The 23,932-nt window shown below is 39.0% G+C and overlaps 1 protein-coding gene across 3 annotated transcripts in view; it reads right to left on the bottom strand.

The window, feature by feature from the left end:
• The window catches only part of CRPPA (CDP-L-ribitol pyrophosphorylase A), a gene marked incomplete at both ends in the record, with an annotated part of 299,741 nt that extends 276,210 nt beyond the window's left edge, over positions 1-23,531 (bottom strand). For all 3 annotated transcript variants that reach the window (XM_079711014.1, XM_079711015.1, XM_079711016.1), the window contains 2 exons: positions 11,725-12,001; positions 23,275-23,531. In XM_079711014.1, coding sequence (XP_079567140.1) covers positions 11,725-12,001; positions 23,275-23,531 — 534 coding nt within the window. The remainder of the gene's footprint in view (positions 1-11,724; positions 12,002-23,274) is intronic.
• Positions 23,532-23,932: the final 401 nt, after the last annotated feature.

Raw genomic sequence — 23,932 nt, 5'->3', positions numbered from 1 at the left:
ATCCAAGTTCTGGTTTCACCTATACCACACACCCCTAACTGGCTCCTCTACAGATGTTCCCATCTACATAAACGTCTACTCTATTCTTTTAGTCGTTCTTACCAAAAACACTGAAGGTCATTGACTTCTCCTCCTCTCATATTTCCTATCCAAACCATCAGCAAAACATCAGCTTCAAAATATCCCAAAGCTGCCCACTTTTCATTGTTTCTACTGCCACAATCTGAACCCAAGGCACCCATATTCACTCTCTCAGATCCCACACAAATCAAGAGCCATAAAGACATTAGTAATTTTGGCTATATTGAAATTAAAATGCTTGCTCATCACAAAACAGTATTTTAAAAAGAAATTTTTAAAAGGGAGATAATAGTTACAAAGCATATACTTTGCAAAGTATTCATTTCCAGAATAACCCCAACAAACCAGTGGTTATTTGAGAACTAGAAACAGGGGCAAAAGATTTACATGTGCAATTCAATGAGAACACATAAAGCCCATAAATATATGAAGAATACCCAACCTACTTATAACGTGCCAATTTAAACCACAAAGAGAAAGCACTTTCCACTATCTGGATTAGAAAAAAAATAAGTCTAACAGTGTCAACTGATGGCGAGAATGTGGGGCAACAAACTGTTGTTAATACACTATTGGTGACTGTAACTTGATACAAATCTAGAAAATAATTCAGCATCATCTGGTAAGGCTGGTAACATGGACACATCTTGACTAGAGAAATCCTTGCACATGTGCACCAGAAGATATGAGTAGCACTGTTCATGCTAGCAATGTTCATATTAGCATAAACTAAAAACAAATGTCCACTAACTGTAAACAGACAAATTGTGACATATGAAGTAGTGATCATGAAGGCATTATAGATGCACAGATTAATGTGAATACATTTCCCCCAATACACTGGACAAAAAATATATATACAAAACAGTTAAAAATCATACGAACATGTGAATTATACCTCAACAAAAAAATAAAATCTAACAAGTATGTTCTTTAGGGATACACGCTACAAAACTGAAGACAAGGGCAAGAAAACAAAGTTCAAAATAATGTTTATCCACCTGGGAGGAGTAAGCAAGATCAAGGCAGGGACAGTGTTTCACAGTGACCAGTAATGTCCTATTTATTATACCATGTGGTAGATCTGCAAGTGTCTGAAGTTCTCTGTTTTTGGTATTTTTAAAAAGAGAATTTCTAAGATGTGTATTTATGGACCCTCATTTTGATTACTGAAAACTAACTTCAAGAGCAGAGATCATTCATTTTTGAGATGTCATTATAGGATTAGTATATTGCAGAAATTACTAGGTTCTTTCCTATGGAAGCTAAAACATCAGTTGGAAAGTAACACAACATAAAGACAATTGAAAGCACAAGGTGGCTACCAGCTTCCTAAGTCTCACTACACAAAAAGCCGAAGAAAAGAGTCACAAGTGAAAATAACTCTGCTGTCCAAGTATGGACAAAGTGAGTTGCCTCTAAAATACAGCTATCTGAGAAGTTTGTTTTATAAAATGTAATTCCCAAGTTACCAAACACACTGTTTCCATGGGAATTAGCATAATGAGCTCTGAATGGAAGCTTAACAGCTCAGCACCAGTGATTAGGTGCCTCTCAGGGTAATCTATCAAATATTTCCATATATCAATGCATGGAAAACATCATAGATACAAATCATACAATACGAATAAAGAACCCCACCTCTACTGTTTACTTTTAAAAGCAAAATTGAACAATGCTTATCATCCATCAACACAGCAGGTACTAACATGCATCCCTCCTCAGGCATCTGCATTCAAGCTAATTATGACACTACAACAGAAATCCTCTGACTAGGTAATTACAATTTCAGTTAGCTGAGTTATCTTTATTCAGAGACTACTTAATAAATGTTTACAGAATAATGTCTTCAAAGCTAATCATTGCCAATTATGAGATTTTGACTATTTCACATTTTTATAGTAGAATATTTCCCATCTCCTTTTATGAGGAAAGAATCTATAGTTTATTCAGTCTAGAAATATAGGTTTTAGAAAAACCTGTCCAAACTGTGCTATCACTACAAAGTATCCCTAAACCTGAATATGCAGCACAAAGGCATGAGGAGCCCCCGCTGTACACTAAACTTTAATTCTGGACAATTAGAGTAATACCATTTATCTGAAACCTAATATGATCAGAGATAAACTTGGATATGTACTAAACTTTAATTCCTAGGTATACTCATCTTTCCTTAATCTACCCTTTCAAACTTCATTTTAAAGTAATTAATTGAACAGATTTGCAAAGGCAGATAGTTTCAGGTAATTAAGCAAAACAAAAGCCTTTCACAAAGCAGCTTCTCTAGCATCAGAAACAGATCAAGTTTCACCTCAGACCATGGCAGTCAGGGAATAAGTAGTTCACCACCTGCCCTGGACTTAATTTAAACTTTTGTCAACATTTCCCAAGAAATAATCAGAACTCACTGTTTTCTTCCAGACCTCACTCATTCTTTAGACATAGGACTTAAGTCAATACCAAACTTTCTCTTGAGTAGATAACAAAGGATCCACTTGGCCCAGGAGAGCTTATTACCTGACCCCCACCCAGGACTGAACTCTGACCTTCAGTGTGGATCATCATGACCACAACCACCCAGAGATCAAGCGATTACTAGCCATGGTCAATTCTACTTTATGTCAAATTTCCAAATACAGAGTCAAATATCTGTTAAGTGATTTTTTCATCTCTATTTTAAAACAATCCACTCCTAGGTATTTTATTCTTTTTGATGCAATGGTAAATGGAATTGTTTCCTTAATTTCTCTTTCTGATCTTTCATTGTTAGTGTATAGAAATGCAATAGATTTCTGTGTATTAATTTTGTATCCTGCAACTTTACTGAATTCATTAATGAGCTCACTCTGAAAACTGTAAGATACTGATGAAAGAAATCAAAGATGTCACAAAGAGATGGAAAGATATGCCATGTTCTTGGATTGGAAGAATCAATGCTGTCAAAATTACTATGCTACTCAAAGCAATCTACAGATTCACTGCAATCCCTATCTAATTACCAATGGGATTTTTTGCAGATCTAGAACAAAAAAAATCTTAAAATTTGTATGGAAACACAAAAGACTCTGAATAGCCAAAGCAATCATGAGAAAGAAGGACAGAGCTGGAGGAATTAGCTACTTCAGACTAAACTATAAAGCTACAATAATCACAACAGTATGGTACTGGCACAAAAACAGAAATAATAGATCAATGGAACAGGATAGAAAGACCAGAAATAAACTCACACACCTATGGTTGTACCACTACGGAAAACAGTGTAGAAGTTCCTTAAAAAACAAAAACAGAGCTACCATATGATCCAGCAATCCCACTCCTGGGCATATATCTGGAGAAAACCATAATTCGAAAAGATACACACACCCCAATGTTCTTTGCAGCACTATTTACAATAGCGAAGACATGGAAGCAACTTAAATGTCCATCAACAGATGAATGGATAAAGAAGATGTGGTACATATATACAATGGAATATTACTCAGCCATACAAAAGAATGAAATAATGCCATTTGCAGCAACATGGATGGACCTAGAGATTATCATACTAAGTGAAGTCAGACAGAGAAAGACAAATATATGATATCACTTATATGTGGAATCTAAAAAAATGATACAAATGAGCTTATTTACAAAACTGAAACAGAAAACAAACTTATGGTTACCAAAGGGGAAACGTCGGCAGGGAGGAGGGATAAATTATGAGGTTGAGATACACACTATTGTATAGAAAATAGATAATCAACAAGGACCTACTGTATAGCACAGGGAACTCTACTCACTACTCTGTAATAACCTATATGGGAAAAGAATCTGAAAAATAGATATATGTATATGTATAACTGAATCACTTTGCTATACACCTGAAATTAACACAACATTGTAAATCAACTACATTCCAATATGAAATAAAAATTTAAAACTTAAAAATTAAAAAAAACAGTCCAGAATACATTGCATAAAGTTATAAAACTGCGTAGTTAAAGTATATTCTTGATGCATACACACACATTAACTTCAGCAGAATTTCTAAAGCGCTGTTCATCATTGCTAAATAGTCATGTTGCACAGTCCTACGAGATGCCACACACACCCCATGTCAAAATTTCTCATTATATAAATTCCACTGTTTCTCTTCAGATTAACAATTTTCCAACAAAAACTAAGGCTGCTAACTACGCTATAGCACATGGGATAGCCCCCCCCCCCAAGAAAAAAGAATTATCTTACTCAAAAGGTCTATCATGCCAACGTTGAGAAAACTTGTGCCAAGCTGATACTCAAATATAGGAAGAAACAAAGGCCTGGAGCCTGCTTTCAGATACAAAAAGTCCCTGTTTTACACATTGCAAAAATGCAATACAGGAAGTATAGGAGACCTTCTTTTATGTGAAAAGATAAGATAAATCATGAACCAGTGCGGAAAAGGTCCCAGGCAGTCATAACCCTTAGGCAAATGCCATTTCCATAAATAGGTCTGCAAAGATGTGGCAAGCAAAAAATCAGTGCCTAAACCCTAATTTCACAGAAACTTGGAGGCAAGGGTGGGGAGGGCAGGAACACAGGGATTTAAAGAGAAGAGATGAGGACTACCTCAGGGAAAAGAAAAATTAAAAGCACACAAAATACATGTCCCTTATTTCCTATGGCTCACATACCACACCGTTACTCAAGTCCAGGCAGTCCAGTGCCCTGAACATTTTAGTACTATCTACTTCCCTCTCCATTTCATTTGGCTTAAATAGGGTTCATCATCACTCAGCTGCATCATTACTGTAGAGCCCAAACTAATTTCACTTCCCTCAAACTCTTCCTTTAGTCAACCTACCAAACAAGGCAGACAGTCATCTTTGTAGAATTCAAGTCTTATTATTCCCTCCTCAAAAATCAGTGGTTCCCTCTTACCTATGGATGAAATTCAAGGAAAGATATCAGGGAGGATTAATGAATTCCAATCTGCACATGATTCCAGAGACACTGAAAAAGGCAAATTTAAGTGGTTCTATCTAGCTGGAAGTTGAACACAGCAGGTCTGGAATTCAGAAGTGAGAAGCCTGAGAATAAGAGAGATTTGGGACAGTGTGTCAGTGGGAGTTAAAATAGGTGCATACAAATGTGTTGCGCCCAGTGAAATAATAGTCTCAAAAAGTTACATGTTGTATGATTCAATTTATGGATTCTGGAAAAGACAAAAAAACAGGAACGGAGAACACATCAGTGGTTGACAGGGGTTAGAGGAACAAGGGTCTGAATACTAAGGGCAACAGGAGGAAATTCTTCAGAGTGTTAGAACAGTTCTGTGTCCTACCTGTGGTGGTGATTACAAGAATCTTTACAGGTGTAAACACTCATTGCACATTCCCCAGAAGTGCGTTTTATGGTATGTAGATTTAAACAATATTAAGTATTGTGGGCATGATTTAGATTGCTCAGAAATACTTTGTTTGGTGATAATAATAGTTAAAGGAACCTTATTTAAAGGATGGGAAGAAGTATCTGAAAAGTGAGTGGTCAAAAAAGTAAGAGGAGTGAATAAAGTCACAGAAGCCAAGGTAGGGGCAAGAGTTCCAAGGAAGAGCTAGTTAACACTGTCAAATTTAAGGCACTCTATACACACTGGTGTACTCTAAAACTCAATTCTGATGTCAGCCACCTAGAGTTAGCATAAACCCATGGTTCATAACCAGACTGCCGTTACTTCAGACACCAGAGAGAAGTGGGGTTCCCCAGGCCACCAACACTTTTGACCAACTGACTCCAAATTCAAGAGGTTCCCACAACCTCTATTCAAGTTCAGTAATTCACTAGAATGACTCAGAGCTCAGGAAAAATGCTTATCACATTATGATTATATGATTATGATTACTTACATTACCTATTTATGACAAAGGATACAAATCAGACTACATAAATAAATGAAGAGACACATGTGGTGAGATCTGGGGGGAGACCAGAACACAGAGCTTCTATGGTGCCCTCCCCCCAAGCAATCAGGGAGCAGCATGTTTTCAGCACCTCATTGTTCACCAACCAAGTAGCTCCCCACTGTGCTTCAGTGTCCAGAGTTTATTGGGATTTCACTTCGTAAGCATGATTAATTAAACCTTTGAGCATGTGACTGAGTTCAGTCTCCAGCACCATATCTCTCACCCCAAAAATCCAGCTGGTTCAAAGCTCCATTGGTCTTGCTGGTAACCAGCCCCTATCCTGAGTCATCTCATCTTATTAGCATAAGCTCAAATGAGATCCAATGGGCTCATGAAAAATGAAGACCCTTGACAAATTTCAAGGATTTATTCTCCCTGCAAGGAACCAGGGACAAAAGCCAGTCAAACTCCTTGTTATACAAAAGACTAAAAATGTATTTAATTGGGAATTGGAAAGTTACAGGTGATTTTTAGGCAGAATAGTCAGAAGGGAAAGAGGCCAGATTGATTGCAATGCATTGAGCAATGAATTGGAGATGAAGAAGCAGAAGCAATAAATATAACCTGTTACTGTAAGAAGTTGATTAGGGAGAAGATGATAAAACTTCATTAGAGATGCAAAAACAGAAAGCTCAGGAAAGAAACATATGCAAGTAACTAAACTAAACGTCTTCCCCTCAGGAGCAAGTCTTTAGGAGGTTGCTCTACTGATAGCATGAACTAAAAATGAGATTTTACTGGCAGTTCTTAGAGTATATGCAATAGCTTATTAATCCTTCTAAAAAGGATTCTCCTTACATCTTTATTTTTCAGTGCTCCAACATATCCCTTATAACAATGTCCTTATAACTACATCTCTTGACTTATAATTATGCAGAAATATACAAGTACTTCATACTTGTAAAGGACTCCTATTTTGCAATATGGCAGACCATATACCTTGGAAAAGCCTATTACAATTTTTTTAAATGCAGAAAAATTCATAAACAGCTTTTAAAAGTAACTTTTAAAAGTACCTTTTTTAAAAAAGAACTTTAAAAGTATGACTCTCAAGAAAACTCCCTAGAACTAACATGATAGCCAGAAACCAAGGAAGTAAGATGGCAGAGACCTTTGGGTTAACAAGAGGCTTTAGTTTTAACAAATGAGAAGGAATGAGGAATTAGATCTTGAGCCTGTGCTACTTGGTTGGTTAGAACTGTAGCCCTCAAAGATCCATGAGAAGCTATATACTCATTTAAAGAGTAGACTAGAAAAAAGTGCCCTCAGTGAGGAAAGACAAAGCAAAATTGTCTGTCCTGGCTTGGGATTTGGGGCGGGGTGGGCAGGAGGGTGAGCTGGGGGTGGCAGTAGTCTTCTCTGAGAAGTGGTAATGATCATCTATACTTTATACGTGTGTTAGAAATTTGTTTTAACACCACCATAGGATCTACAAAACTTCAACCCAAGAATTGACAAAAGTTGCTGCAGGTTGGAAAAGCCCTTGGGATCCCTGGCAGAGGGAACACAAATTCATGTTTCAGAAACATACCTTCATCCCATGCCCAGAGGATTCCTGCTGATCGAGTCCTGCCAAACATGGGCTTACAATCCAAATTGCAAAGGAGGACACCAATCATCATGAGCAAAAGTGAACAGAATTGAAGAGCTGGAGAATTAAACTACCAAGAATTACTATTAGCTACAATGTATAAAATGTTTAAATATTGAAAGACAAAACAGAAAAGCAAAATAGAAAAAGACCAATCAGAACTCCTAGAAATTGATAATTATTACAATTGTAAAACTCCTTAAGCAAAAGATTAGAACTAAAGAATGAAATAGAAAACTGAAATTACCCATGAGGCAGTCCACGAGAACAAGTAGAAAATATTAAAGTTGAGACATGAGGACAGGATAAGGTTTATCATATATAGATGCATACAGATAAAGAAGAAAAAAAGCTGTCAGTTGGGAAATGGGACAAGGTCAATGTTCAATAAGATAATCCCTTAGGATTTTTTAGAATTGATTTTAAAAAACCATAAAATTCATAAAGGACAAAAAATCCAAAGCAAGGGGAAAAAGATTCATATATTGAAATACCAGAGACACTGCACAAAACCTGAAAAATTCTTACATGCAACCAGACAGAAAAGGCAGATTACTTTCAAGGGATACAATTAGACTGGTTAGTAGACTTCTCAAAGGTATATTAAGGGCTTCCCTAGTGGCGCAGTGGTTGCGAGTCCGCCTGCCGATGCAGGGGACGTGGGTTCGTGCCCCGGTCTGGGAAGATCCCACATGCCGCGGAGCGGCTGGGCCCGTGAGCCATGGCCGCTGAGCCTGCGCGTCCGGAGCCTGTGCTCCGCAACGGGAGAGGCCACAGCAGTGAGAAGCCCGCGTACCGCAAAAAAAAAAAAAAAAAGGTATATTAAAGTCAGGAGACAATGGCATAATATATTTTCAAGGTACTGGGGAAAAAATAACTGTACACTTAGAATTTCATACTCTGACCAACCCTACCAAAAGTAAAAGAAATAAGAAATAAAAGTAAAAGAAAATAAATGAAAAGCAAAAGTAAAAGAAATGATAAAAGCTGCCCTACTGAAGTCATCTTGCCTCTGTGGAACCCAAGAATGGAGCATACACAGAGAAAAGAACTGGGGTTCTAGCAACATTTTGAGCCCCTATATGCAGACAACCTAATGTCAGCCTTAATTCTGGGGCATCTTAGTGTCTTGAAGTAGTACATCATCATTAATTTGGATTTTTAACCAAAATGTAATGTAAGTTAAAATATCACCATTATCTTAAGCCTGCATACCCACCAGGGGGCTGTCACAGTGTCTCATTTATTCAGAAAATGATTTATCTGAAAGGGACCTTTTTGGGTAGGGTTTGAAAAGAGGTAAGAAAACAGGACAATCAGTTGAGAGTCTATAAAACACAATTTAAAATAACAAAGGAGGATGAGTTCAAAGGACTCCCAGGCAAACAATTGTCTGGTAGCTCTAAGCAAAAATCTTCACTATTTTCTTTATAGAATTTAATTCAGACCAGTTTTCTGCGATTTGACCTGAGGCTAAAACGATGCCAATACTTCCCACCAATTCAAGAACTTCAACTACTAGTAGTGCATCTCAACTAGTTGTGTTTTTGTTTTTAGGATTAAAATTTAGAACAGGGTAGGAGAGGTGGCAGAAAGTAGTGCCTAAATTTCCTGAGGCTACTGGGTCACTATCCTCAACATTCTAAGGAAATGAGAATAAGCAAAATAAGTGTCCCCAATTGAAAACTGTAGTGTTTAGAGCAAACCCTTCCTGATTAGCAGAAACCAGCTTTTCATTGCCCTTGAGCTCTTTTACAACTCTCAAAAATTATAGATAACTGATAGTAAATGGAAAATCATCCTTGCCTGTAAACTTGCCAATAGATTCTGCCCAGTGAAGGTTCAACTGGCACCCCTCGACCCGTGGGGAAAAAAAGTTTTGTCTATTTGTGAATTAATTTCAACATTCCTTTATTCCATATAAATTTGTTCTCTCAATTGTAACATTTGTCTGGTTCCCTCATTAATGAGGGCAATAAACTCCTTAACATGCTCCTTATAACTGCATGAAATAATGATTTTATACTTATGAAAATTATCCCTTAACACCATCAAAAACAAGGCAGTATTTCTTAGACCCCAAATTTCTGAAGTTTTCTTAAATTAGTTGTAAAGATTTTGCTTTAAACCAGCTTTTCAATGTATTTGGAAAGTTTCAGATTTAATTAAAACATAATTTGTTTTATTTAGAAGGCATAATGAGACTGAATCTTACAAATTATATTCTGATTAACAACTTAAGAAAATTAGAGTCTAAAAGCAATTCTGACAAATCTGCAACTAACAAAAAACCACCGAACTGCTATACATGTTTATGTTTTATTAGTCACCTGTTAAATGATATTCTCAGCATATTAATTGGTGCAAATTAATCTTTTGCCTTTCAGACATACTACCAAAAGAATCACTTTATAAACAATCTTAGAAATTCTCTGAATACTCAAAAAACCCGAATGTTTGATTTTCACAATGAGTTTTAAGTGTTATTTTCCGAAAAGGTAACATAGGCAAAGAGCGATAATTTATTTGTACTGTGGCATGCCTTAGACTTTCTAACTGCCCAAATTATATAGTCTTCCCTAAGAACTTTCAAACTTGTAAAGTTTTACTCAAATTCTTAAAAGTTATAAATCCTTTCTTGTTTTATTCCTCCTCATCACCCCTGCACCTGGCCAAATTGTCTCTTCCACAATCTAGGAGCCTGGAAAAGAGGAAGAGGTCACAAAAAACACAGGAGCCGGGAGAAAGTTTTGTGGTCACTAATGTTCCTGAGCCATAATTTTCACTACATCAAAATACCACTTAGAAGTTATATTAAAAATAAGAAAAATGTTTCATTTTACCTGTGGAATTCTTACATAGGTCTAAATGTAAAAGAAATTCATGTTGTAGAAAGATGAAATTAGGAGCAATTTCCTGAACATGAAAATCCAAATACATATAGATAACTAAATAGAAATCAGGCTATCTTTCCCAGTTGAGTATTTCATAACTTCCTGGCCACCCAGATGGCTAGGAAGGCTTAGATGACTCCTTCCATTGGTCTACAATCTTTGAAGGAAAATATTATCTGAGATATAATTATTCTTACAGTAATACCACTTTAAATGCTTAGCACTTTACTATGTAGTTAACATATATACAATTTCCAATCCTAAAAGCAACCTTACAAGTCAGCATCTATATTTTTGAAAGGAAAATAAGCTCAAAGAAGTTGAGAAAGTTGAACATATTATACTACTAATAATTAGAAAAACAGAATTGGGCCTCAGTCTGTCCAACTCTATAGCCTATTTCTATTACACTATACTAAGTCTGGGCCATAAATTTTCACTAAGTCTCAAATTTAGACTGCAAACTTAAGTTTAGTATCTATGATGTCATTTACAGGATTTTACTCAGTAATTTTTAAAAAAACAAATATGTTCCAAAGATTACAATAGATCTTTTGCTATCCTGTGTTTATTTTGGTGAAAGAGAAGTGAACCCAGAATTCTTCATCCTAAGATTATTCACTTTAAGGGGTGTGAAAATCTTGTCTGGCTGTTTGTGCTAAAAAATAAACCACTTCTAAAAAATTAAAACAAAAATTGGGTGAAATGAGCCAGGTCTGTTTGGGGTTTTTTTTGCTTTAAGTCACATAGCTCCTAGACTCTTACAAGATTCTTAGGCTTTTTTATTTTTTGTCATGCCGCAGCATGTGGGATCCTAGTTCCCCGACCAGGGATCGAACCTGCACCCCCTGCACTGGAGGCACGGAGCCCCAACCACTGGACTGTCAGGGAAGTCCCTCTTAGGCATTTTTAGGTAAAGGAATGAAATTAAATATGCAGCTAAGGTCCATCCATTCATATCCATACTCTAATGACATTATTGCATTCTTCTCCAAATAGCTCATATTACATTATGATAAATGACTACCTAGCAAAAGAAATTCCAGAACAGTCTCACGATCTATAATAATATAAACTTCCTAAAACAAATTAGCATAACGTCTTATGTCATCTTTCCCATTTTAATTAACTTGACATTTAAATATTGAATATAATTCCATCAAAATCTAGCAAATGAATATGTGCTATAGCGTTTGCCCCTTTTATCCATTCTCAGAAGTATTTCAATACTTACCCCATGTTCCTTGGCAGCTGTGACAACTTTAAGGAGGACATCTTCCTCAACAAATGGTCTCACAGCATCATGGATAATCACTACTTCTGGCTTTGAGAGTCTACAGTTGGGCTGATCCTCTGCCAGTGCTTTTAGTCCATTGAAAATTGACCTGTGGCGTGTCACTCCAGATTCAACCAGAGAGATGCCTTTATGCTGGTACCTCTGAATAATACACTTCATTGCTTCCATGTTCTCTCCAGTTACTGCCACAACAATGTCCTTTATCCAAGATACTCTATAAGGAAAGTATGCACACATTTCGTATCAATTGATTCTTAAACAACTAAAGTTAAGCTAGTAACAAAACTGAGTTACTAATTACTACTAATACATCTTCATAGGGACATTAAAAACGGAAAGCTATTAACTAAGCCAATGTTATGCATTTTTAATCATGTCTAGTAAAGGGGTTGATTAAGAATTTGAATTTTTCATACTATAGAAACATGAATATAAATATAAGTAGTATTTTTCAATACATAGTGTGAAAGTACCTACATTACAAAGCATAGGTTAGGTATAGATATGTATCACAGATCTCTTAATTTAAATTTAAATAATTAGCATATTCATCAGTAGACCGAGAGAAAAAATTTAAGATTATGCTTTTAAATTGCTTTTTTTCCCCAAATAATTCTCTCCATTAAATAGGAACAACCCAAAGCACTTTTGAATTCCACAAGTTCTGTCTCTTTCAAGAAATCCATTGATTTGGCAACAAAGCTGGATAGCTGAACTAAACTTTGCCTACATCAAGGTGAAATGTTTTAGCTTAAATAGGGAAATTATGCTAATTAAGTTTGTATAAGTATAAATCAGGCTCAAATAAAAGAGAAAACTCATATTTTAATGAAATATAAAATTAAAGGAATCCATCTGTTGAGTCAGATACAAAACAAAGCAATTCTTCTGTTCTGAAACACTTTCTTAGACCTACTGACATACAAATGCTAACAGTCCACAGCGCTGAGTGGCAGTGGCTGCAGTAAAGTTGAGCAGAATTCTCTTGAAGACCAGTGTTAACAGAGGCTAACATGATTATACACTCAAAGTTCCTCAGCTGACGGGCCCAAGCCAGGAAAACTGCCTCTGGCCCATGATATCAACTCTGATTAAAGGCCACTTTAAAATTTTTATTTTATTTTATTTTATTTATTTATTTTTTTTGCGTTACACGGGCCTCTCACTGTTGTGGCCTCTCCCGTTGCGGAGCACAGGCTCCGGACGCGCAGGCTCAGCGGCCATGGCTCACGGGCCCAGCCGCTCCGCGGCATGTGGGATCCTCCCAGACCGGGGCATGAACCCGCGTCCCCTGCATCGGCAGGCAGACTCTCAACCACTGCGCCACCAGGGAGGCCCTCACTTTAAAATTTAATGGCATTCTTAGCCTCTGAGATGCTACATGTTCATGCTAGACAGTTAAGTCTTGTACTCACTTTTAAAGAGATGAAAGAAGGGTCTGAAAATTACTGAATAATGAAATTAACTAGCGATAAATGAAAAACACTGGGTTGCTTCACTCAACAATTAACCATCTCCTACCTTCTGCTATTGAACAAACCCTTCCTATAACCCAAAACCCCATTCTGCCTGTGGCTACAACAGCACTACACTGATGCACACAACCAAAACTTCAGGGCACACAATCCTTTCATTTTAAGTCCATTCCTCTAACAAATATTTATTGAGCACTGAATAAATGATCAGAATTGAGTATACAATGGAAATAGTTACTGCTTTCATAGAGCTTACAGGTAAAAAAAAGAACACCAACAATTGCAAGCTGCAATAAAGTGCTGTGAAGGAGAGGTCCAGGCTCCAGGATTGCATGCAGCACAATATTTGACCAGCACAGAGAAGGCCAAGATAATGCTCCCTAAAGAAGCAGAGTTTTCTCTTCAAGTGGCAAGAGGCAGGAAAATAGGCAAAAGGATTTGGAGGGAGAGAGAGAGGGATGGTTTAAGCAGAGGCCGTAGCAAGGTTCTGAGAAACTAGGATGAAATGGAGGAGAGTTCTTTAAGCACAGAGAAGAGCCCATGAAGAGGCTGGAGGACCAGACAAGTGATGGGCTGGGCTAGGCTATGGAGATCTCCAAGGCCATATTAGGGGTTCTAGTCTTTAATCTTAAAAAATAGGAATCTAGAGAAAAGCTTTATGCAGGACATTTACACTCAAATTAATACTTACCTCCCCCAGTATTCTATGCTGTTCAATGACATAATGGGAACTGTGATAGGCAGAATAATAACCCCCAAATGATGTCCATCACCTAATTCCCAAAACTTGTGAATATGTAAACCTACTTATCAAAAGAATTTTCTATATGTAATTAAGTTAAGGATCTTGAGTTGGAGATCATCCTGGGCTATCTGGGTGGGTCCAATATAATCACAAGAGTCCTTAACAGTGAAAGAAAAGCAAGTGAGTGAGGGAGAAGATGTGGTAACAAATGCAGCACTCATTATGACACAGGACCAAAAGTCCCAGAATGCAGGTGACCTCCAGAACCTGAGAGAGTAAATGGATTGCCATCTGTCAAGTAAATGGATTGTCCCAAGAGCCTCCAAAAGGAACACAGCACTGCTAACACCTTTATTTTAGCCTAGTGAAACCGATTTTTTGACTTCTGACATCGAAAAGTTTAAGAATGTATGTTGCTTTAAGCCACTTAGTTCCATGGAAATGTTTACAGGAGTGATTGCAGCTTCTAATTTTAGAGCATAAACTTTACTCTGGTGCAAGATGGAGAATAGATTGGGTAGAGAAAGCATGCGGATAGACCAGGTAGGAAGCTGCTGCTGAAGTCCGAGCGAGACAATGATGGTAGCCTGTCTATCAGATGGTGCTTGTGGATGAGATTTAAGAGATGGTAATCTTCCTGAGTTAGAGGTAATAATCCTCCTGAGTCAGTAAGAAAAACTGGCAAAATAAATAATTTATCACTTAATATGAAATAGCTAACATCGATTAACTTAGTAAGTCTTAAGCATTAGTCATGTTTTAACTCATGTAATCCTCACACTCTATACTATCTCATATGGGAAACATCAGAAGGATCTGATACACAAATACATCGTACTTTATCTTCCTATACTGCCATCTGATGCCAAAAAATACTTTAAAATATTTTTACCATTTTTCATCAAAATACAACATTCCATCCTCTAGAATGTAAGCTCCATGATAGCAAGGAAATAGCAGTTTTGCCCATTGCTTTATGCTTAGTAGGTACTCGATAATTACTTGCTTTATCAATAAATGATTTGTCTGTCTCATCTACCAGGATCTTACAACATAGCATAGTTTGAAGGATTATGAAAACAGAAAGCTCTGCTCATCAACCTGAAGAGAGAGTGAAAATCAGTGAAAATGACTTCCCTCTGCAATATATTGTTTGCTGATTGTTTTGTTTCAATGAGTTTGACTCTTTACTCTGATTTCTAGATTCTAAGGCTCCAAGGATGACTGGGATTACTTATGTTTTGTCAGACACCTTGGGGGAATTTTAATCGTAAGCAAAGCAAAGCAACACCACTCACAGAATACCAGACCAAAAAATATGTAGTTATGTGAATAGGCAATGAGGAGGATTCTGGAATATGACTAAGTGTAGGTTGCTTTGTAATCCATCCATCCCCCACTTCTATCACTGCAAATTTAACACTGCTAGAACTTACTCTATTTACATGGTTTAAAACTTATACTGTGCTTAACCAAGTCTTTATCAAGTGACAGTTCCTCAGTGCCCGCTAGATGTAAGGTTTCCCAAGGTTCTGTCTCCCCTGGCACAGCTGTGACCCAGGCAGCCATCTCTCCCATTATTTCTGCAATGGCCTCTTAGCTCGTCTCCTCCTCCTCACTTAATCAACACAATCCACTCTTACCACTTCTAGATGACTTCGCTCAAATGTAAACCTTAGGCCATCCCCTGCTGGCTCTTGAGCAGGACACTTCAAGACCTGATCTCAGCCTTCTTCTCCCTGCACCACATGGTCTCTGCCACACCCCTCTTTCTCTGACCGCCACATTGTCTCACATCCAGGTCTCCGCTTATGCTGCTTCCTCTGCCTCTCAACATTATCCCCCATCCTCATCATTCCTCCGCCCCCACCCACACCTGGCTGAGTCCTACTGTTCTTAGCTGTCAGTTCAGATGTGGCTTCCTCCAGCAAGCTTTCCTTGACAGTCTGGGTGAGGCATCTCTGCTCTCAGCTCCCAGAGTACTCTTACCGCTAGAGTCTTATCAAGCATTGTACTGTTTCAATTTTACCTCCCTCACTAGGCTGCCAACTCACAGAAAGCAAAGACTATATCCCAGGACTTGGCACATACTAAGCTTTCAGTAATATTAATAGTAGCAATAGCAACTAAGATGTATTAATTGTTGGCTAAGTGCCATGTACTGTTTGGAGCATGTGTCTGTAATATTTCACTTAATAGTCACATCAGCTCCGAAAGAAATCCCTATTATCTCCATTTCACAGATGGCACAGAGGCAGTGACCTGCCCACAATTATACAGCTAGGAAATGAAGGGACCTGGGTATACCCCAGTATGACTTTGGAGCTCACACTATAAACCTCTGTAAAAGCACTAACACTGAGGTCAAAAAATCCATGAGAGAAAAAAAAAAAATCACGTCTGGATCGTCATGTCCCCAGCAATTCATTTATTTTGAACAATAATGCTGCATTTGTGGTCAAAAAATGGTCAAGTTTATTTCTTACAATTTAAGAATAAGTATTCCTTCATTTATGTGTTCATTTAGTCATTCAGAAAACATCCAGTAAGCATCTGTCATTTGCCAGACATTATACTAGTCACTGGTAATCCAATAACAAACACCAGCAGAATTCTTGACCTCACAGACTATGTATCAAGAAGTATCTGTTAAATGAATCAATGAATAGATAAGAGGAAGCTTAAACAATTAGGAATAAAACATGCTCTTGAGTTTATAGAAAAGTTTAAAAGTAATCAAATCTATTTAGTTTATTAATAGGACATCACACTGTTTGTTTTTTTAAATAGAGAAGTTTTAAGTACATGTTCAACTATATCAGTGGACAGGATTTTTTTCTAAGGCAAGAGCTTAACGTGTGCCCTAAGCTATCACCTTTTACTTTCCATAGTCTATTCTATCAGGAAAAAAAAAGCTAAAAGCAACTTTTAAAGACATGTTGCTTTTTTGACCAAAATTACATGAAATTAAATGTTAATTTAAAATATAGAATAATGAAGATGGAGAAAGACAGGACATTGCTTGACAGTAGTCATTCAAACATCTGAGTTAATGAACTCTCAAAAGTCAATCCCAATTTTACTGGAATGCCTTAAAATATCTATAAAATGATTACCTATGTTCCAACAAACAGAAAGCAGTCCAAAAAAGTAGATATAGATTAGACAGATATACTCGTGGCCTAAGACTTCTGAAACAATTTTATGAGGCTCTAAATAGAAAAATGTTTTAAACAAGTGTTTCTCAAACTGCAGATTTCAGGACCCATTAGAGTATCATCAAATCAATTTTGTAAGTTAAGATTAACAGTTTTGAGTCAATAAAATTAATACAATAGTAAAATTCGAACGCATACCAAGTAGTAAGGACAGATTGTTTTCATGAAATTCTCTTCCAAATATGTTGGATGTAGTTAAGTATGTGTCACTGAGTCATGAGCAAAATCTAATTCTTATAACAGGTCACAATAAAAAAGTTCGGAAAGCTGTTTTACACAACTCTTAAGGGATAATGGGCTTGTTATGCTATTTTGTTCAGCAACCAAGCATACATCCAGCACTTGCAAGCCTTTATAAGTACTGTTTGTGTTTCAAAGGATTTATTCACATACTTTTCTAGTTATAGAATTAAAAGCCTTTTACAGTATTAAAATTTAATATGTAGAATCATGGCACTAAGAAAGGCCTTAAGTACCTCACACAGTGCCTAGTGATCAAATATTTGCTGAATAAATGAATCTGGTCGACCTCCTTAGCTGAAGGCAAGGCCACACTGAACTCCCTGTAGCTGGATTTTATCAAGTGCTGAGTATTTTCTTCCTAGCACATTCCATAGGCAAATACAAACCTAACCTCAAGCTCCATTACACCTACCGACATTTTGAGGAAAAAATACAGTATCTCAGATGTAATCTTCTCCCAGAATATTTTAAGATTTATTATATTTAAATATATTTCTATTAATATGTGTATTATATTTTAAAAATAAATATTACTTACAGGTATATTGTGCTCAGACAGTTCAACAAGATCAGTTGAAAGTAGATTTAAACAAATGTTTTTAAAAAACAGATGCAGGGACTTCCCTGGTGGTCCAGCGGTTAAGACTCCACACTCCCAATGCAGGGGGCCTGGGTTCGATCCCTAGTCAGGAAACTAGATCCCGCATACCACAAGTACAGATCTGGCACAGCCAAATAAATAAATATTTAAAATAAATAAAAACAGATGGAAAAATCAGGCCCTGTTAACACTCCTTAAGTGCTCTCACCCAGGCTGCAGAAGTTTGGCTCCAAGGGACAGTGACAGCTGTGGCTCACTGACATGACAGTTGTCATGGAAATTAGGCCTCAGGATTGTACTGTGGCCATAATTTATAGATTCCTCCTTCTCCATAAACACCCTGATATTTTAGAAGGAAAATACCAAATTGGTGTGAAGGGGCTGGCTCCTGACCGCCTTGACAATGTCAAGGCTCTTTACTATGGCCCATGAAGGCTCCCACTGGTCAAGCCCAGACTACCAGTCTTGGTCTTCTCTCTTGTCTCACAGTAGCCACAGGGGGGCCAATGGGAACTGAAATCTCCAATCATCTGACCTGTGCAAAACACAGTCCCACTCTATTTCTTCTACAATACAGGCCTCTTCCTTCCCTTGACTCAGACTTAACCCTTTTATTAATGAAGCATCCAGACAAAATGTTTAAGTCAAATTCATATATCTGAGCAATCACTCAAAAGCATCCTAAATTCATCTCTTTTTCTGAATCCTTAGTATAATTAATCACTAAAAATTGCCAATTCCTATCTTCTAAATATTTCTCCTGTCTTCCCTACTCTATTCCTACTTTCAGCTTAATTCAAGCAATCAGTATTGCTCATTTGGATTAACATTTATGCTTTCTATTCTCTTGTTCTAACAGAATTTGCAGTGGTTTTCAGAAACACAGTAGGACAGAACAATTTTTTTAAGTACACAAAAAATATTAAAAGAAAACTTTCAGAAGATCAAATAAGCCAGAATTTAATCCATTGAAAAACACCATGGAGTCTTTAACAGTTACTAAAAATGGACTTTCATCGATTTTCCAAGTAATAAGAAAGCCACCCAGTCTCAATCACAAAATCCATGGTTTCCAGAACATACAAATTGACAAAATGAATTTTTCATCTGGATTTATCAGACTCGAGGAGCCTAACTCACATTAACCAAACTAAAAAGGCTCTGAAACATGAATGCCAACGTATTAATATACAACGATACACATTACTATCACAACGTCCACAAAGTTCTTTACCAATGCAACAGCATATTTTCTTCCTATAAAAGATTTCTATGGGAAGCCAATTTATAATAACAGGTTTTGATGAGCATGAAACCTTATCAAGAAACATCTTAAGCAGTGTCCTCAAGAACTCAAGAAACCTCATGAGCTATGGAGAGGGCTGTGCCTGACTTCGTTCAAATCTACTGTCAGGGAAATTCCCACCTAGTCCACAGCCACCAGGGGTCTGAATAAGCATGACCAAAGTGTGCCTCTCTGACTTGCTTTCACTGTAGTTGTCATTTGAGTCTATTTAGCTATTCCAGGTTAACCAGCTCTCCTTAATAACACTTACTTTCCCTAGATATTTGAAGCCAGAAATTAGACTGCCAGCAGGAATTTTTACTTCCTATTTCAGACCTGGGAATACATTTTTTTTTAACCTGTAAAATTTAGATATCAGTTGATCAACTGCGAGTAGATCTTACAACCGAACTGTCAGAGCTTTATGCCCCTGCCAATAATACCACTGCCACATGACTTCTTAGAACAACGCTTCCTTTTGCAAACTCAGGTCACAAATCTTTATGAGAAGGATTAATACCCTTGACCTCAGTTCCTTGTTAACAAAATAAGAAAAATCAAAGTTCTCTTCAAGTTATAATCTGTGGTTCAATTTATATTTTAATTCCCCTTAAAAGGCCAAAATGAAACTTTAAAACTCTTAGAAATGTTTTCAGTCAACTTCTGAAGAACTTTGTTCTTACTACAACCTACAAATTAGTTACACTTGATCCTTTTAGTATAACGCCTGTAATGCACAGATCTGAACAAGGTGCATAAACTCAATATACTTTGTGAACTTATAAACATATATATTCTTCTACACATATAAAAGCTAATTGTAATATATACACACACACACACACAACTAGTTCAGATGGACTTTGAGCCTCCATTGATCCAGTGAAAGCCTTTAGCCAACATGTTTAAGATTTGAGGGTTCGGGCTTCCCTGGTGGTGCAGTGGTTGAGAGTCCGCCTGCCGATGCAGGGGACACGGGTTCGTGCCCTAGTCCAGGAAGATCCCACATGCCGCAGAGCGGCTGGGCCCGTGAGCCATGGCCGCTGAGCCTGCGCGTCCGGAGCCTGTGCCCCGCAACGGGAAAGGCCACAACAGTGAGAGGCCCGCGTACCGCAAAAAAAAAAAAAAAAAGATTTGTGGGTTCAGAGATTCTTTTAAATCTCATTTCATCTGAGAATTAGTTTAAGAAATTTCAATGGCACACAAGTAAACCGTGGCTAAACTAGAAAAATGTGTATTTTTCCAATTTCAACTGAAGCAGAAAAACAATATGAAGTCCCAGACAATTCACAAGACAAACCTCTCAATGTCTCCTCCAACTTCTCAGTTATGCAAAGACAGGTGCTTTAATGCGTAGCACGTTTGAAAAGTAAAGTACTTCCTTGAGTCTACCTTAAGTGCTAAGGATCTCATTCGAAAATGACAATGTGGCTCTTAATTTCTCTATGGCCATGGAGCACTTCACTCTGCCATTGGCTGTGCTGGTTCTGAGCCTGAGGCTAAGCCCTCAGTGTTCTGACAGGGATCTGGGAGCCTGTTTTTTTTTTTTTTTTTTTTTTTTGAAGGTTTCAACCAGTTGCCTTTACAGCTGTAGACAGTTGTTCTCTGTCTACCCTACCTTAATTGGTACTTTTAACTCCTGAGCCTTTCCAAGGTTCTATGACTGCAATCAACTTGCTTCCTTCACAGCTCTTCTACCTCAAGGCTTTAACAGGTTTGAGCCTGTTAAAACTGACTGGTTACCACTTCTCTACCTCCTTTCTTCTAGAGCTTTATTGTTCTCTTATCTGCCCCACCTCCTTTTGCTTTCATGTTTCCTTTGTATGGCTATACATTTTTACTTGCTTTGGGTAGGTAAGTCAATGAGTAGAAATAAATGTTTACATGGCATTAACTGAAAACCAAACTAGTCATGTTTTTTTGCATTTCCCTATCCCATTTTGGGGCCAAACTTCAGGGGTAACCTCCTTCTAAATCCTCTTTAGTTCTTTACATTGACTCTCAGTTCCAAAAGACAGGAACTTCCATAATTTATCTTTCAGGATGAAATGATCTAGGCCGTTTAGCACCACACTCTAGGAGAACGATCAGCAGTCTACTGAGCTCATCTTTTACCAATAGAAGGGCTTTCATTTGGCAAATGGCTAAGAAGCACCCATATATACATCCCTGTGATACAAGGATTCCAAGGATTTCCTGAGACATACTCCAAAATAACCATATTCCATAAATTCTTCAGGCATTCTAATAGTTTACAAAGAATGATCCCGGAAGTATTTCAAAATGGAGGTTTTGATTAGTTACTACTGCTATTAGGATTTTATTACTAGTGTGATCAAATTAAGTAAAAACAGCAGAAGTGTTCCATCTTATTTTACATCAACAAGGCCTTTCCAGAACATTCTTGTACTTTAAAGCTGATATTTTTTAATATCCACCTATCTCCTGCTGCCTCAGAAGAGGTAAAACTGCAAATACAGAAGTTTTGTGGCGTTTTTCTCCATACGAAGGAAACTCAACGTAGAAACGTCTGCACTCCCTTACATCTAAATGCTTAATAGATAAAGATCCTGCTAGCCGAGCTCTATTGTGTCCCCTAATATTACCTGCATAAATGAGCTACGTTGTCACAATATCTGTGACACTGGAATATTGGAGGAGCATGAATCAACTACTCAGAGAAATGGAAAACTACAGAAGCGAAAGAAGCACCTGGAACGCTTTCAATGTTTGTATGAGTTTCACATGTAACCACCAGCCTCCGAATCAAAGGTGATTATGGGTCTTCACACTTCCACTTACTTTCTGAATAGTGTCATCTGGAAAAACTACCATATGCAAAGCAACTGGGGCCCTTGGCTTCTGGGGTGTGTGAAAGCGTGGGAGGTAGGGGTCTGTTTTCCGGATAACATGCTACTGTCCTTTGACTAGAACCTCATTAGCTTCGTCTTCATTAAAGCCGCCTAAAGCAAATGGTTCATCACGTGAAAACATATTCCCACAGCTCCACACTGGCTTCTATAAATTTAAACACCATAACAACACCTATGTGGACCTTTGTACTCCCCCCGCTTCCCATCCCTCCAGCCATTACACACGGCTAAAAACAAGCTAAAATAACATACCCTTCCTTTTCACCTCCTTCGATCCTCACTACTACTCCCCTGGTCCTCCTTTCCCATTCCTTTTCCCTCCATTTCCCCAGCTAGTCCGTTTTCGAAGATACAGCATGTAGTTAGCGCCCTTAAATCCGTTTCCACCACGGAAAGGTTTGGATTAAATCCTGCTTCTCGGTCCACCTTCAGTACCTAGTAATTAGCACAGTATGTCTCATATCAGATACTCAGTTAATATTTGTTAATAGTTGATAAAAAGAATGACCAAAGGCCCATAAAACTATATTGGCAAGTAAAATCTAGTTTGCAACTAGATTTAAATCTAATTTGCAACTCATCACCCACGCATGCGCGGAGATAGCCGCTGAGAGTGAAGAATGAGCGTGAGACAGAATATGGGACAGGGACAGGGAGACTCCTAAACCAGCTTCCCATTAGTCCCCACAGGCCCCGGGGTTGGAACTAAACGTCCCCCGCGCTAACCCAGTCAGTCTTGAGGGCAGCTCCACAGGCCGGCGCCTGGAGCAGTAAAGGGCTCCGTGGGGAAGCCCCAGTCCCGGCGGGGCAGCCCCAGGCTCCGCGCCCGTCTGTTAAAGGGCCAGAGCTCCCCTTCCGTGAAGTGCTAGCGGGAATGGAGCCCGAACTGGAATGACCGAGCGGGTGGAGTCCGGCCCCGCCATCCGCCGAGAGCGGGTGCCAGCGCGAGCACAGCTACTGGAGCAGGTGCCGCTCGCGGGCTGCCCTGGGCTTGAGGGCGGGGAGCAGGGGGCCGGGGACCCCAAGGCGCGCTTGACGCCGCATTACCTCTCCAGGGCCTGCAGGGTGTAGCTGATGAGCGGCCTCTCCAGGATGGGGCAGAACTGCTTCGGGGTGGGGACGCCCATCCTCTCCCCGCTTCCCCCCGCCGGCAAAACGGCAGCCACGGCCGGCGCGCTGCACCCGGCTTCGGCCCCGGCCCCGCTCAGCAAGGAGGCCGAGGCCGCCAGGTCGGCGCCGCGCAAGCCGCGCAGGCGAGGCCCGGCCCCCGCGGGCCCAGAGCCGCCAGGCGGCCATGACTCCATGGCGGCGGGCGGCGGGGAGGGCTCTCCTCGCCCCGGGCCACTGCGCCTGGGCTCTGCTCCTGCCCTAGGCTGGGGTCGCAGCGGGGAGGGCGGGCGAGGGCAAAGCGCGCACACAGGCAGCGCCCACCCGAGCCGCGCGGGCCAGGCCGTTGTACGGCCCCGGGGGACGATCCAGCTGCCGGTCTTCCCTCCCGGCGCGTCTTCGGCCTCTGTCCCGAGCCCAGCGCCCCGGAAGGGCTGGGTTTCCCGGCTCTCGGCTTCTCCTCTGGCAGGCCCAGCAGTCGCCGCAGGTGGAAGTGTCAGCCCTCCTTATATATGCCTAAGGGTCTCCTTAAACCTTAACAGCTGTGCGCAGGCAGTAGGGGTCAGGACTCCCTCCCATTCCTCTCCCCTTGAAGAGA

The sequence above is a fragment of the Hyperoodon ampullatus genome (assembly GCF_949752795.1).
Source record: "Hyperoodon ampullatus genome assembly, chromosome: 9".
Taxonomy (NCBI): domain Eukaryota; kingdom Metazoa; phylum Chordata; class Mammalia; order Artiodactyla; family Ziphiidae; genus Hyperoodon; species Hyperoodon ampullatus.
Note: the sequence above shows the minus strand (reverse complement) of the source record. Positions and strands in the feature narration are given on the sequence as shown.